This window comes from Candoia aspera, chromosome 8, assembly GCF_035149785.1.
Source record: "Candoia aspera isolate rCanAsp1 chromosome 8, rCanAsp1.hap2, whole genome shotgun sequence".
Lineage (NCBI taxonomy): Eukaryota > Metazoa > Chordata > Lepidosauria > Squamata > Boidae > Candoia > Candoia aspera.
This window is the reverse complement of record NC_086160.1, coordinates 12,703,111-12,720,224: the sequence shown is the minus strand read 5'-3', so window position 1 is coordinate 12,720,224 and position 17,114 is coordinate 12,703,111. Positions and strand designations below refer to the sequence as shown.

Sequence of the window (17,114 nt, the reverse complement as noted above, 5' to 3'; positions counted from 1 at the left end):
TTACTCCGTTTTTTTTTAAAGTGCGTCCCTCGCCCTGCTGCGGAAGGAGCCAGAGGCGGCTCTTGAGCGGATGAAAGTTGTGCCATATACACGACGCTGCGCCCTGTGCCTTGAATGAAAACGGTCTGGGCCCCGAAGAATTTACAGTTAGAGAGAGACAAGACAAAAAAATAAATCTGGAAGCAGTGAGACAGAAGGGCATCACATTGTAAGTATAGTATTTTTGCTTGGAAGAAGTAGAACTGATTCCTGGGCAAGGACATGCAAGATTGCAGTTAATTTAGTCTAATCATTAAAGTTTGGAAAAGTAGCATAATGTAATGGCAACATTATTGCAAATGGGTATCAGCATTTTACATGCATGTTTAATGTCTCATCTCATGGGAAGCATTTGTGTTCTCTGGGTTCATGAAGGACCTCATTAATTACAGGGTAATCCCTTTAATTGTTAATGTTACAGTCCTACAAACGTTCCTTCTATCCTTCTGAAGCTGGCTACATATTTCAAAAACATGTACTATTTATCTTGTTCATATACAAATCCACTTACATAAAATGTGTACAGGGAGAGGAGCATTTAAAAAAATTTGTATCTAGACAGCTCACATATGTTGAAACACAGCTGGGAAAACAACTTCTTAGAAGTAAAGGGAGGCAGTAAGGAAACTGTCCACCTCACATGCTCCTTTTTATGTAAGTATGTGAATTGGGCAAAGTGCTGGTTATCTGTTTAATGGGGTAAATCTACATATATTATGGTCTTAGGTAAAGGTAAAGGTTTCCCTTGACATTAAGTCCAGTCGTGTCCAACTCTAGGGGGCGGTGCTCATCTCCGTCTCAAAGCCGAAGAGCTGGCGTTTGTCGTAGACACTTCCGTGGTCATGTGGCCGGCATGACTACACGGAACGCCGTTACCTGCCCGCCAAAGCAGTACCTATTAATCTACTCACATTTGCTTGTATTCTAACTGCTAGGTTGGCAGGAGCTGGGACTAGCAACGGGAGCTCACCCCGTCACGCGGATTCAAACCGCCGACCTTCCGATCGGCAAGCTCAGCAGCTCAGCGGTTTAACCCGCAGCGCCCTTAGGGATGCAATAATTCAAATAATATCCCAACCTAGTGTTCTGATTCAAATAACAGTTACATTTTCTGGGGCTTTTTGACCTTGCGATCAGAGCATGTTAAATCATACAGAATGTCAGGGTATGTTTAAAAAGTTTTAGGTTGCCATGGTAATAATAATAATAAATAATGCAGGCCTATCCTGAGGCAGCTCTTTCAAGAATATAAATAAAATGAAGATGTCTCTTTCAGCTATTATATCTTTCAATCTAATTAGTTTTCTGTCCTAGTTCTTCTCTTAGCACATAAAAGGCTTGGGTTGTGAGAAGTGCCAGAATTATATATTTTAAATGTGGTGCAATTGTATGAACATAAATTATACTTGTTGAATTATATTTACTTTAATGGAACCAAGCTCATGCGATTGCACAAGACTATGGTCATCAGCACACTTGTGCTGTACGTGATCCTGAGACAGTCTAATCTTAAAGTCAGTCTTGCATTTCATGAAAAATTAGCTGCAAACAATTGTATGCATAAATTAAGTTCGCTGGCTCTTTTTTCCCAAGCACTATCTTATTAAATTTATTACCTTGTCATTTGTTTTAATAATGTTGTTTAATGATACTAGTATTTTTAAATTATAGATTGTAAAACTTAGAAAATGAAGTTTCTTGATCTGTGGTTACCAATCTTTGTCAAGTTAGCAGTAATACACTTTAAATAATGTAATAGTAGGAGACAAAAAGCACCACCCAATAATGGGAGAGAAAGAGCAAGAAGAGCTGAAATTATATTTGCATATGGAAGTAAGGCTGACAGTGGTGCTCATTCCTTAGAAAATTTCTTTAGAATTGAAAGATCTGTGGTAAAAAGAAGAGTCAAGAAAAAGTATGTGACTTCCATGTTTTTTAATTATCATCAAATAATCACCAAAAATGATGAAATGATAAGAAAAATTAGAAACTGACAACTAAAAATCTGAGTGCCATATCCATTCCCCAAAGAATTTCCCACTGGTCCTAACATAAGCTGTTCTCCTGAGACACTGCCTTCACACACTGTTATTCTGCCCCTTTCTCTAGAACTGAATCAGGAAAATGCTCTTTGATCCCTTGTCCTGCAGAGTGAATTCCAGAAGAATCCTTTACCAAGAATTTTCAACTCTTTCCTCATCCAGCAAAATGGTATAAACTGAAGTGCCTAAACAGTTTATGAAAGTGCTGTTTGTTAGAATTTGTTAATTTTGGAAAGCATTACTTCAGTGAACTGAAACACAACAAATGAAACACTTAATATGTTTCGGCCATCTGATTATATACAATTACAGGACTTCTCAGCTTTGCTGCTTCATCCCTTATAGTGGTGAGATAAAATCTGTGAACCCTTTAGAACTATCTTTAATCCTTCAGTACAAACTGAGGGCTGCACTTGATTATTGAATGGTATGTTCAGATTTTTATTTATTATGTGCCATCAAGTCAGTGTTGACTCTTAGCACCACATAGATTTCTCTGTGACCATCTGTCCCTAACCTGGTCCTTCAGGTTTTCTAATGGTGCACCCATAACCACTGTAACTGAGTCGTCATCTTCTCTTTCCTTCAACCTTTCCCAGCATTAGAGCTTTCTCCAGAAAGCTAGGTCTTCACATGTCTCCAAAGTAGAATAATTTGAGCCTGGTTATTGTATCTTGAATGAGAACTCTGGATTGATTTATTCAATGATCCATTTGTTTTCTTAGCTGTTCATGGATTCTTAGAAGTCTTCTCCAACACCAACGTTCAAAAGCATCAATACCCTTTCTATCCTGTTTCTCCAAAGTCCAACTTTCGCCTCCATATGGTGTCACAGGGAATAGCATTATTTGCACTATTCTGATCTTTGTAGGTACATGATGGCATTTGAATATCTTCTCCAAGACCTTTTTGATGGCCTGTTCCTTTACTGGTGATGGTTGATCCTAAAAGGCATATGCTACCACTTTGATATCTTCATTGTTAGTTCTAAGGCTGGTTGTTGTACCTGTTGTCATTAGTTAGTATTCCTTATATTTAACCTCAGTCCCATTTTTTCACTGTGCTCCTTGACTTTTATTATTAGAGCTTGCACATCCTTTGCATTTTTGGCCATCATAGTAGTGTCATCAGCATAGTGCAGTCATTGATATTTCTTCCTCCAATCATGCTCATCTTCCAATCAGGCTTCCTGATTGATATACATAAATGTAGACTGAATACATAAGAGGAGAGTATACAGCCTTGTCTGACTCCTTTGTCAACATGGAGCCTGTCTGTTTCTCTATGTTCTATCCATTCTGTGGCTTCCTGACCTGTATATAGGTTTTACATGAGGGCAATGAGACATTTTGGGATTCTCATTTTTCTTAACACATTTCACAGCTTGACATGATTGATACAATTTAAGGCCTTTCTATAATCAATGAAGCATATACTGGCTTCTTTTTGGTATTCTTTGGCTTTCTCTATTATCCAATGTGCATCAGCTCAGAGCCACGCTGTAAAAAGTAGACAGGACCAGGACCTACAGTGTAATTTATTTATTTGTCACATTTCTGGGCCACCTAACTCAACTCTTTAAAATGACTTTGGCGGTTTCACAAAATTAAAGAGAGAAAAACAACATTAAAGAACACAACTGCCCCAAGGGAACAGATTAAAAAAGCATTCTGCCACATCACCCTCAATCTAGATGGGGACATCAAGTACCTTAACCCAAAGACTTGGGAGAGAGCCAAGTTTTTAGGCCTGATTCCTGATTCAACAAACCACACAGTGTACTGTGTCATAGTAGTAGTAATCAACTCTCTTAGGAGGTAAATTGAATCAGAAGTTCCAATCAATTAGATGACAATAAAATGTTAATTTGAAGGGCCTCTGATATGAAAAAAGAACACGATACATGTTGATTGCCACAGTCATTGTCTGCTCTTCATGCCATAGGTTTGTGGAAGCGAATCATGCTCAGATCAAAAAAAGATTTTTGGGAATCTCAGGGAAAAAAGGCTTGCAGATGAGAATAATTGTTGTTGTTTGTAGGCTTGGTCATCCAGTGAAAATTATCCCCCCCCCTCAAATAAAGTATGATAGTAAAGAATCTGCAGAGCACTGCTGTGTTATCTGATGTCAGTGTTCCATGAGTTCACCACAAGGAAAATACTGATGGGATTGGGAGGATACCAAAGCAGAAACCATGCTCTTCAAAAAGTATAGAGTGCCACTTAATCTCAAGTGGTTAAAGACCATCTGAATGATCCAGCAGAGTATTAAAACAGGTGATACAAAAGTGGAACTTCCTGGCATTGGTGAGATAACTGCTTGAGAAAACAAAACATTAAATTTCAATAAAAGAACCTCATCAACTGCAAACCATGGGAATAGAAATGTATGGTTTGGGGCTGCCCTGGAACCTTAGGACACTAATGGCTCACAATCATTGAAGGAACAATGGATTCTGGATTGTACCAGGAAATTCTACAGAAGAATGTTGATATTTATCCATGAACTGAAAGCTTAAATGTGGATCATGTACTAGAACAATGACCTAAAGACACAAATCCAACAGAATAGCTGAAGCAGAAGAAATTTCACAATTTGGAATGGCTAAGACAAAGCCCTAACTATAACCTAACTGAAACATTGTGGCATCCTCTTAAATGGGCACTTCATGCAAGCATTGAAGCAGTTCTTTAAGAGAAATGGACCAAAATAACTCCTGGCTGATATGCAAGATTAATCAACAGCTACATCAAATGTTTTGTTTAAATTATTGTTAGTAACAGAAGTGCCACTAGTTACTAAATCTAAAGCTTCACGTACTTTTTTTCCAACAGAGACAGTGAATGTTGGCTCAGTGAAGACACAGTTCACTACTTTGAGTGTTTCTTTAACCAGAATTTTTGTGTTAGTTGGACTTAGGTAAAACTCAGGTTGTGTAATAGGTCACAACTGCAGGATTATAGATTTAAACTTTCTCACTGCTATTTAATTTTGTGGTATCAGCACACATACCCAAATGCCCTGGAATCTGGATGGCTAACACAGAAACATCACCAAGTCACACCCCCTCAAAAATAATGAACTCCTTAAAATAAACCAAAAAAATATCAAAATTATACAAAAAAAGAAAATGTACAAAAATGTGTGTCCAGCAAATGCAAATCTTCAGTCGCAGCATGCCATCCTCCTGTGCTTGTTGGAATAACCAGCTCTTAACTGGTCTCCTGAAACCCAAAAAGGGAAGGAGCAGATTGGCTCTTTGTGATGAGGGAATCAAGGAGGAATACTTGGCCCTTGATAGGAGATATTGTACCTTTTACATGTTAAAAAGTAAAATGTTATATGGGCTAAAAAGTAGTTGCTCTAGTGCCCTCTGCAGGGTCCTATATATTCAATTGATCATTGAGGACACAACTTCTGTAAATAACATTAGATTTAATAATAATTTAATAAAGCTACATTTGTGATGTTTCTTAGGCAAAACCAATGAAGTCTTAAGTCAGATTTTTAAATTAAAACTTTAATTACACAAAAGTACAATCCAGGAAACCGTCTAGGCATAATGTAAATTTCTAGCCATCACCAGGTTCCAGGTTTTGAGTCTACAGTTCCAAAGCTCATCTCAGAGCTGAAAAACAGGCTATATTTGCATAGCAATTCAGCTTTAAGTGTCTCTCCCACCAGTCCAATTAAGCTATGAGGTTGGTCTAGCCTGCAGCCCTAATAGTCTATAGGTGTTTCCCATCCATAACCAAGCCTGACCCTGCTTAGTTTCCAAGCCTAAACAAGGTCAGTAAAGTTCCCAATGTTCAGTCAGGTGCCCAATATTCAGTCAAATAACATCCCAGGTGCTCACTTGTTTGTGAATCTCTCCATGTAAGATTGAGGTCATCTTGCCTGTCTAGATTGTTTTAGGCTAATTTATATATCATGCTAAGCCATGGTTTGCACAATACAGTAACAATTCAGGTTTATATACCAAATAAATTCACAGTAACAGTCCCAGTCAAAAACAAATCATGTCTTACTGCAGGGCTTTTCAAATGGTGTTCTGTGCAAGCCTTGGGTTATGTGGGAACTTGGTGGGATTACCTGAGAGATGAAGGGCAAAAAGACCCAATATTCACTCGAATACAGCCAGTTTCCTCTTGCTAGAGCATTGCCTGTCAATCTGGGGGTTGGTTTATTTTAGGTAACAGGTTCTGTAGCCTGAAAAAAACTGAAAACCTCTGTCTTGGTGCATTGTGTGAACCAGCTGTCACTCAGTTGTAGTGACTGGTCATCTGACTTTTTACTGAATTCCTGTTAGCAGCAAGTAAATCAGTTGCCCTTGAACATGAGGCTGATGACTACAACAATTCTCTATCCCCAAGTGGCCATCAGCACAGAGTAGAAGGAATTTGATCAGTGCTATTGCCATGTTCCCCTCCCCATCCTCAGTGTGAACCCATCAAGATAAGTAAAGCTAAAGAATAGAAAGAAGCACAGCCTTTTATGGAAAGATGACACTTGCCATTTAATCAAAACCAGTAACATGCTAGACTAAAACATGATTGGCTCATGCATTATGCAAACCCATTTGGTTTAGTTTATAATTCACTGATGTGCATAGAAGATTAGGTTACTTTGGCAGAATAACTAATTCAGTTTGCGTTAACATGTGAGAATATAGCCAAACTATAAGAAAGCAGTTTTCAACTTAGAATTCTGGAGTGAACGTGCTTATTCTGAATATTGGAACTTAGAAAATTGGAAGCATCACCACATGATAAAGGGTTTTAGGAGTTAGGATGCATTCTTATGCATGATCCTTGGCAGTGCTTACTAGGGATGATGGGAATTAAATCTCTGCCCACGCACACAGCATGTAACATTGGAGAAGATGGTTATATATTACATGAGCAGCAGCCCTCATATAAGAGGTTACTTCTGATCTAAAAAGTGAAGCGATATAAAATAATTTCTCTAGACAGCAACAGGTGCTGTGTTGCATCATCACAAGCAGATTAGTAATTAGGCTTTTTATGAGAAAAGATCCAGAAGACTCTGGAGAGACTTAAAAAAATACTGGAGTAATGTGGGATATCTTTAAGGCTGGAACACTTTTAAACTCTGATTATTACGCAAAAGTGCCTGTATTATTTTAATAATTGGCATGGTACATCCTATATACTAAACCAGTCTTTCAGTAATAAAAACCTTTAAGCCAGGCTCGTTCTGTTTTTTGTCTTTACCGGGTTACCTAATGTCCTGTTTGAATTGGCTTACCCTACTAGATAATTTAGACTGTTCTGTCCTTTGTTTGTAAATGTCATGTTTAATGACTAACATAAATAACACTGTACAGTAAAGGCTGTAACATCTATCATATAATACCAAGTTTGTAATTGTTGTGTACAAATTAACCCTATGAATGTTGGTTCAGAAGCAAGGCTCAAAAGAGCTGATTCCCAAGACAGCACCCTTACAACAATTCAATTCTCTATTTGTGTTTTTAGAAGTACTGCTGCATTCATTGGAACTTACAACAAGAAAGTGTCACAAGATTGTGCTCTTAATCTTTATAGCAGTAAGTCAAAATATGAGGAAGTATTAGCAATCAGAGAACCAAGAGACTACTCCAGTGAATTTAGCAGTGAGGTCTTATATATGTATATTTAATGGCGCCTTTGTAGACTTGCAGCCTGTATGACAGGACAAGGGGAAACTATAGAAACCGCATTTCTCTGCTTTCTTTACATATTTATTTTCTCCCTTTCTCTCTTGTCACTCTCTCTCATGATGACTACATTTGTTCCTCTTTGTGAGAAACTGCATCTAGGCATCCCATCTAGTTTGTTGCTAGATGGGCCTTTGGGCCTGACCCAGAACGACACGTTTTAATGTCATTATGACTGTAAGGAGAGCTAAGAATGCATATAAAATTTATTCAGTCCAGTATTTAAAATAGTGTAATAATTACAAACAGCATTAATTCAAAGTCCGGCTTTAAAATTGAATTACAGGGAGGGGGCTAATCAAGGTTGGGTATCTCCATAATTAAGCTATATAGTAGTAGTATGCAAATATTAAATGATTTATATTCAAAATATATTGAATATAAATCACCAAGCATATGTGATACTGAACCACAACAAAAATATCGCTCAAACAAATGAAATTGATAATTGAAATTGTTGATAATGCTACTTAAACATAGGAAAAGAACTCAGAGTTGATGCATGTTTATTCAGAAGTTGCGTGGATTCCAACGATACATAAATACAAGTGCCCTCTTGCTACGCGGAGCAGAAAGTCAAGCTAGATCCTCTTGAAATGTACAAAACATCCTCTCCGCGTGGGAGTAAAAAAAACAGCGCCGTCAAGGAGACCAATGAGTACCTTTCCGCCGCGTTTAATTTGCCTGTGAATGCCAACTCAGCGCAACGGCCGCAGCCCTTTTACGCCGCCAGGGGCGGCTCCGTTTGCCCCGTGAAGGGCCGGGGAGATCCGCTCGCAGCGGCGGGGGGTGGTGCTTGTGGCGGTGCGCCGCCCCGGCTGCGCTTGTGGGTGGCGGAGGGAGGGTGCCAAGTAAGTTCTTACCCTTTCTGGGAGCCGGCAGATCCGGGTCTCTCGCAAAGGCCAGAGTCTGACGTGGTCAGTCGAATCAAAACACGGGGGGAGAGCCAGCGGGGCCGGCGGCGTCCCGGACTGCGCTGCACCTCTCTCCTCTCTGCGGCCTCACCACATCGCAGCAGTCCTTTCCAAGCAGCGGGCCAACCTTTGTGAGTTTTGTCTGTCTCCTGCTTCTTAGCACTAAGGGTTGTTGTGCTGTAGTTTCAGGCCGAAAGGATGCGTTTAGTTTCTGTGGTGGAGGAATCCGGAAGAGGGAGGGAGGGAGGCTGCGAGAAAGGCAGGCGGGCGCTCCGGCAGCCAGCTGATGCTTTTGCGGGGTGTTGGGACCGACAGAGTTTCGCATCTAAAACAAAAACCCCTCCAGCTTCACGTTGCTGTGCGATCACCTGTTATTTGCTTTTGGACCATTGGTGCCAGTTGCTCCAAAAAGAGATCCTTGCGAGGGATGATCCATGTATGCAATGTCCTGCACAGATTTCTCAGGAGAGAACTTCGCGTTTAAATAGCTTTGCAACCCTGTTTCAGACTTCTCCAGGGTCAGATTAGCCCCAGGGGCTTCATTTTTGTGAGTGGCTTGGCATAAGGGGAAGCCGGCCTTTTGCTTGGTGGCTAAGATTTGTTTGTTCTGTGCATTACAATTTATTTTGCAACTTAGCAGAATTACATAGTTAATAGGTGTGTGTTTTTTTTTAAGCCTTTCTGGAATTCTTTGAAGGTGATTTACAGTACTTATGTGAGCTTACTTAAATCATCAGGGATTACTTGCCCCCTAGAATGCTTGAAATGTAACCTAGAGTAATGTTCAGTAAGAGTAGATCCGTGGGTGATTCTGTGTATAAGAAATCCCGCTGCATTAACAGGACTAAGCTTAGGTCCCTGGACTCTTGAGTGGGAATGGGCTCAGTAGGACTCACTTCCGGAGTAAACACGTGTAGGGCTGTGTAGGAGAGTAATCAGATAAATCGTGTGTCCTCTTGCTCTTCCTCCTCAGCAGTTAATAAAATGGGGTTGTTTGTGCTTCAGTGTATTGTAGGAATCTAGCCAATGTAGTAAGCAGCTCAGTGCTTAACCCAGGTTATTGAGTTACTTCATTAAACTACATTCCATTAAGGGTTTATGGGATGTGTGAATAGAGAGCCCTGGAGTGGAGGTAAAATGAAGCTTCATTTTCAGCTTCAAGCATCTGTTTCCTCTTTAATCTTTATAAAGAAACATTTCACGTTCTTTATGGAAGAGTTTCATAGAAGCTGTTTTGCCTATGAAGGAGAGGATCCAGAAGAGGCACCATATGGTGCTGTTATGTCGGTTCTGCTATAGGTGATGCTTTTGTTTCCAAAAAAATAAGGGAGTTTATAACTGTTCTAAAGTTATTTTTTACAAATTATATTGATAACACTCCATCCTCCAGTTCCTCCCAAATGAGGGTGGTGGGCTAAAGTCACTTAATGAGGGTGGACTTGAATGTCTCCCAAATCCTACTCCAGTGCTTTAAGTAATATCTACATTAGTGTTCTCTGTGGTGTAATGGTTAAAGGCTCAATGAGACTAAACTTAGAAATAACGTGATGAAACAGACCTGATTGTAAGAAAAAGAGTATAACATAATATTACTATTATTTAATACCTTTAGCATTGTACCATTTAATAATCAGAGCAATCTAAGTTGGCACTCCAAGGTATCCATGTTGAGTTGCAAGTTTATTATACTGATAACATCTTCATGGTTTTCAGAATGTGGTGAACTTATACTTGATCATAACTTCATACCTATTCTGAGGTCAAACTCTTTAACTGACCGTATAATTTTTTTTAGATATTCCAAACAATCAGACAGAGCCTCTTAAAAATAAAATAACTGTAAAATGCATGTGTCTGAACAACTTTGGAACTGTTCTTTTGTCTCAAAAGGCATTCCTGGGCAAGGTCAGGATTGAAATCTCATCAAAAATGTTTTTGTATGTGCACTGCTCAGTTAAAAGAAGAAAAAAAAGAAAGCATATATTCCCAGCACCTAGCTGGCCTTGGTTAATCTCAAGAAGCTAAGCAGGGTCCAACTTCCTATGTAAATGGGGGATGGCCATACTAGATTGGGAAGCAACCAAAAAAAAATTAAAGCAGGCAGGGGCAAATCACTTTTCTATTTTTGCCAAGAAAACTGCTTGGGTGTGTCCATGAAACCACCAGGAGTTGAGCTTCACTTTAGGAAGATAACCTTTTTACCCCAAGTGTGTTTTCGTTGCTTCTTTTCTCTGTTTGAAATGTTTGCTCTTCCCCTCCCAATGCTTTATTGCTTCTGAAATATCCTCCTGTTTATTGTTGCTTAAAAAAACACACCAAAACCCAAGTCTAAAGTTGCAGTGGATGAACAGAGCCAATTGTGAGGTTTCTGGCCTGTAGCCAATGGTAACTGTTTGACTATCCAGGATTACCAGCAAGGGCTTTTCCAGCCTGCTTTATTTTAATTTATCACATGCTTTGAAATTTTGAAAGGCTGTCAAGAATGGACAGAGGCTGATATAGAAATTTAAAATCACTGTGGTCAGTAATAGACATGTTTTACTTGTTTATGATCCCTTTCCCTTCAATAATATCCTACCCTTTCCCTGTCTTTCTCATTTTCATTTGGCTGTTTTTCCCTCCTAATTCCCATTGCATTTTATTGCTGGAAGGATTTGTGTACTTAACTCCCCTATTCCCATTTTTACCTTTCTTTTGTGTGTGCTTTGTGCCATTTTGACTATCTCAGTAATGGCACTCCTCTTTTGAAGACCGCAATTAACATATGTTAAAAGGTCCCTTTGAAACTGGTTATGGGAAATGCTAGCAGTTATAGATTTAAAAAATCCAGTAAAACCAGCTGAGGGGGAGGGGGAAGCATGATTACAAAATAGTATGCACTTGATTGGGAACAATAAAAAAAAGAGGTTTGGTGCATATTGTTATGAATTGTCCTTCTGTAAACACTCATGGCTCCAAAAAAGTTGGTTCTCTCCAGATTTTTTGAACTTTTTGAACCCAGAATAATTTCCTTTTATATTGATTAGGACATGCAGGAATTGTCCTGTGTGGACACATCTGGATGCATATGTGTATATGTGCATACGTGGCAGAGAAATGGACGAAGTGATCCCTTAAAGATCAACGTTTTTGTCTGGATCTTGAAAACACTGATTTTTTTGGTAGGAAGAAGAGGAAGATTTTATTATAAACAGCAGAATGCTCAGTGCTGAAATGCATCCAATTATTACATGTGCTTAAATGCAAATTGAGTCTAGTTTTTGTTTAAAAAGGAAGAGATCCAGTTAGTAATTCACTTGACTGGTGATAAATTGGCAAAAACACAAATTAGCATTTAAAAGGGGGCACTTCATGCATCTTGGTGATCCCTCCAGGGAAAGGTGGGACCTGTATCTGGAGGGCATGAGGTAGAAAAGGCCTTCAGGATCTATTCACTGTAACACTTGCTAGCTGGAAATGCCTTTGAATTTTTTTGCTTTTAGTAAAATGTATCTGCTTTTACATCTGTTGCTAGAGTTTCAGGAAAATCTGAATGGCCCCATACTGATTTCTGCATGTTATCTTTCTAAATGTGCCATTTGCACAGCCTGATCAGTTTAAGGATACCAAGGACAGAAGGGGAAGGGCTGATAGGGGAGGGCAATAATGCAGACAATGGACTCCTGATGGTGCAGCTGATGGGAATTTGGTATTTTCAAGATATTTTGAAATCCTGCTCCTGTAAAAAGATGTGAAGTCCTGGGGAAACAGGAGAAAAATAGAATATTTTAGGGGAGGGAGATATTTCTGTTTTTTTTCCCCTCCAAACTTTGCAAACTTCACATCCATATGCCACAGTTTGACTACTAGCAATGCAGAATGGGGTCCGAGGGAGCCTGAAACATTGTGGGGAGGGACCAGATTTCCTATCCTTAAGGTGGCTGATTGTCTGGGGCATTGGCGGTTGGAGAGAAGCCTCTGTAGTTATTGTTGGGCTGGATAAATTCATCTAAGAACAGATGGTATTTTATATACTTTGTTCCTATGGTGTTTAGGGTTTCATATTTGGGAACATTTGCCTGTTTTCGTAATATATTTTCAGCTTTTCAAAGGGGAATGTTAATTTCTTATAGGAGATCACTTGTTCATGTCATAACTTATTTTATATAATCTTTTGTATTCAAATTCCCTATATAACTCTTAACTATTCTTTTAATAACTTAGTTGCACTATAATTTTTAAAGTTTTTTGTCTAATTCATACATACATATCTTTTTTCTGTATACTCCTTACATCCCTCAAGGGTAGTTTGTCAAAAATCTCTGTACATGGTTCCAGACTTCTGGGAATAAACTGGCTTTCGGTCTTAAACTTGTACTCAGTTCTTTTGTGCCAATTAAAAAAAACCCTTAAGTATTCAATCAATTTAAATATATCAATATGCGATCCCAATTTGCAAAAATTAAAACAAATTGTTCAACAGATAAGGATAATGTATTTTTAGAGTTGTATCAGTAGAAGCCCTGTATTTAATACTTTTTCATTGTGATTATTTTATTGAATATTTAAGGGCCATTTTTGAAATACGATTCCCTCTGTGCCAACATTGTCACAATGTAGGCTTAGTGACAGACTCTAACATATGTCTTGCCAGGATTCTGTTTCAGACTTGTTTTTAATAAAATGTTTTGGTTTAACTTCTGTTAGTAGAAGTTCAAGAAAGTTGGAATGGCCCCATACTCATTTCTGCATGTTACCTTTCTAAATGACTCATTTGCATAGCTGATTGGCTTGATATCAAGGATAGAAAGGCAACAGCTGAGGATAATCTGGATTCTCTTATTTACAAGCAGATCAGGACAAAAACTTAATGATTTCACTCCTGCATTAATATCAGCGGAATTAAAACTGGCTCAGTTCATAATTGCAACCATGATATAAATATATTTTGGCACGCTTCACTGTGCAGGTTATTAAAACATAAGCAACATTGTGAGATACATTTGCCCATGACCAAGTCATTTGCATTGTCTTACCATAACATACTGTTTTTAATGAAAGATTGTCTTATGGGAAATTTTTCATTTCCTAGTTTCATCTATATATTTAGCAGTAGTGGTATATAGTATTTGCAAAGCAAACATCTATTTTGAAACAATGCTGCTGATAATGCTTCATTATTTTATGGCAGTTAACTCTCAGCATGGGGATTTTCAAGTATGTTGCTGCAGTCAAGAATGGCTTACATGTTGCTCAAAATGTAATTTGTGTTCCACTACCAATCATACCCTACAGTGTACATGGGATATTTCTGGCATAATTCCTCCATTTGTATTATCAAGTCTGATCTATTGTGATTTTTGAGTCTCAAATAATCTGACTATAGACCTTAGAACATAATTCTCTGCTGTTGAGGATTAATGTTAGTGTCATTAGATTATAACCCAGTTCCCTGCTGTCCTCAGCCACTGAAATAATAATTAAAAAGCAGCCCTTAAACATTGCGAAAGCGCGTCCCTCCAAAGGGTCAGACATGACCCGGTGCTTGCACAGGGGACCTTTCACCTTTCAAGCACTAGGAAGTTGACCACCTTGCTAGACTACTACTGTTTTAAAGCAGTAGAAAGCCTACAATATTTCATCCATTACAAATAATAGTGTTCAGCACAAAACGACTTTTGGAATTAATCATGAATTGAGAAAACTTTGACATCTAGATGGTATAATCTATACAATTAATTATTCCACAATAAAAATTGCCATGTTGTGTTCCAATTTTGTATTTACCTTAGTTCTTTGAAATTACTATACTAGTTAAACAGGTGTGGCAGGACACATCCGGTAAAGAGTTAGAATTTTATTGCTTGTTAGAATCTAAAATAGAATTTCTTATTTCAAGCATAGGTACAGCTTGAAAGTAGCTTTCTTGTTCTTTTATTATTTTTATTATAATTTTGTAGAAGGCATGTCATTTGCATGTACTTTTTCTAATATCTCTTTGGGGCCTGCATTACGTGAGTAAAATCAGGCATTGCCTGTTCCTAAGCAAACTCCCACAGAAAAATAACAGAGTACTGGAACATCCTGTGTTTATATTTGATCATTTTTTGTTGGAAAAAGGTTAACAAATTTCATTTGTCTAAATTAACTGAAGCTCTGTCTTAGAAATGCATTTCCTTGCATTTATCTGAAAGGGTTCATCTCCCCCACCCCCTGTAATTTATCTTTAAAATGGGACAGTGCTATTGGATTTCCTTGAGAAAATGGAGGCAGATGGGCTTTCTTAAGAAACAATACGGAGGCTAAATGAAGAGATGGAGCTCTGAAATTAAAAACAGGATCAGTGGAGTCTACTGAGTTAAATTTACAAAAGCATTTCATTGGTCTAGTAGATGTCTGTTACCCCCTTTTTCAGTCTTGGGGAAACAAAACAAATTATTATGCTATCAGAGCCCATGGGAACAGCGACTACGAATAGCTGTGAGTTGTGTTCTATTATCAGGTGATATCCTGTAGGCCTGGGTGGGAATTGTTTTAACTAGGGATGAGTGGAGTTGTAATCCAGTGTATCTAAGTGGTGCATTGGGTTGAGGTAAAACTGCTGCGCCACCTTTTCCCTCCCAGTTTCAGCCATTAAGATCTGTAAAAGGAAAGGACATTTGCAGCAGGAGAGGTCCCACATCACAGTCTTGGTCAAAGAAATGGAGCCTTTCATTATGCTGAAGTTGTTATCGCATTGGACAGTATTGTTGCAAAAAGCCTAATTTTCTTTACTGATTGATTGATTTGATTTGATTTTTATAGCCACCCTTCTCAGCAAGTGACTCAGAGCGGCTTACAACAATAAAAACTATAAAACAATTAAAACAATTGTTATTGTTTATTATCCCAAAGAGATACAAGTATCAAATAAAGATGATGCAGTTTAACCTATTGCTCTGAAACTGAATTTATTTTTTTTTAAAAATCACATTTTGTTTAGTAGTAATTATATTCTGATCTGTCTATCTGTCTTCCTAGGATTATTATAACTCTCTTCCTTGTAAACCTTGCCCTCCACCTTAGGTGTATCTTTCCCAAACAGGCTTAAAGAGAATGCAGTCCTCAAGCTAAATATTTATTTATGCATTTATTTATTCAACCAGTCATCCAGCTGATTAGCAAGTAAGCTCTGTTGGGCTTCTGAGGAAACCAAAGTCTTTTGCGGCCAAAGTCCTGATGAAACTTTTATTACATGCAGTAAAGCCCCATTCCCTTGTGTTCAGTTTGATGTAACTCAGTCCTTCATTTATAGAGCAGCGTTATAATTCTTTGGGCATCGGTATTAGATCAAATGACAACCAATAGGGTTGTTTTGTTTTATTTTAATGACAAAATATGCTAACGCAGCAACTTTTGTTTCTTTGCAAGGCTTAACGTTCCCGGTCCGTCTGGATAACATGGCAGAAGGCGGCTTTGACCCCTGTGAATGTATTTGCTCACATGAGCATGCCATGAGAAGGCTGATCAATCTGGTAAGGATAATTGGGGGGGGCAGGGGGGATGTTCCTGTTCTGTGGCATGTGCTGCTTTGAAGTGTCTTTAGATCAGATCTGCATGGAGAAGTGTGGACCACGGTTGGTTTTTCCATATAATACTGTAAAATGTAAACAACATAATAGATTTGGAAGAGTCCTCCCACCTCCCTGATGGTCCCATCCATCTACATGGGAGGGAGAGAGGGATAGACAGACGAAGAGACATTCATTTACTGTAGTTCTATACAGGTATAGTGAACTACAACTCCTATTTCCCCCACCTGTCAGAGGAAGGAGGTTTTCAGCTCATACATCTGTTTCGAGTGCACAGATGTTTATGTGGGATAGGATAGTTTTTTACTGAGATTTTTACATTTGTTTATTGAAAGTGAAAATGCATCTGTGATAAAGGCCACCTTACGTACCCTTTCTCACTGTATCATTATAAGGAAAAGTGCACTACAGGACTTGTAGTTGTGTTATCGGCAAAACCGAGTGAAGATTAGGGGAGATGCAATTATTGTAGTTGGGCAGGGAAGTCTAAAGTTAATTATCTAGTGTTTTCCCAGTATATATATTTTTTAAAGCTTGGTACGTGCCTGATATTAAGAAGCAAATCTTAAAGCAATGATTTAATGGCTACAGTGGAGTGGGGGGTATAATAATAATAAGGTAGTGTCTTTATTTTTCCACTAGTCAGTTTTTGACTCCCTTACAACAATAATACCTCTGTATATTTTGTGTTCAAAAACAACTGAAAGTTGCAGTCTACAAGTGGATACTGGTTGTAAAGTAACCTGCCTGCCAATCCTCATGTCAGAAACAGAAAAGCCATCTTCATCTCAGGCAGAATCTGTTTCAAGGGAAACTGGATTCTGAAGTAATAATTACTAAGTTTAGCCAG

At 38.5% G+C, this 17,114-nt stretch overlaps 1 protein-coding gene across 2 annotated transcripts in view; it reads left to right on the top strand.

The window, feature by feature from the left end:
* Positions 1-17,114, top strand: part of SMIM14 (small integral membrane protein 14) — a 40,592-nt gene that overhangs the window by 671 nt on the left and 22,807 nt on the right. The window contains exons 2-3 of one of the 2 annotated variants that reach the window (XM_063310706.1): positions 22-208; positions 16,104-16,207. In XM_063310706.1, coding sequence (XP_063166776.1) covers positions 16,133-16,207 — 75 coding nt within the window. In that variant the 5' untranslated portion in view covers positions 22-208; positions 16,104-16,132. Of the gene's footprint in view, positions 1-21; positions 209-11,855; positions 11,876-16,103; positions 16,208-17,114 lie in introns of those variants that run through there. The other variant, XM_063310707.1, reaches the window with a different exon arrangement.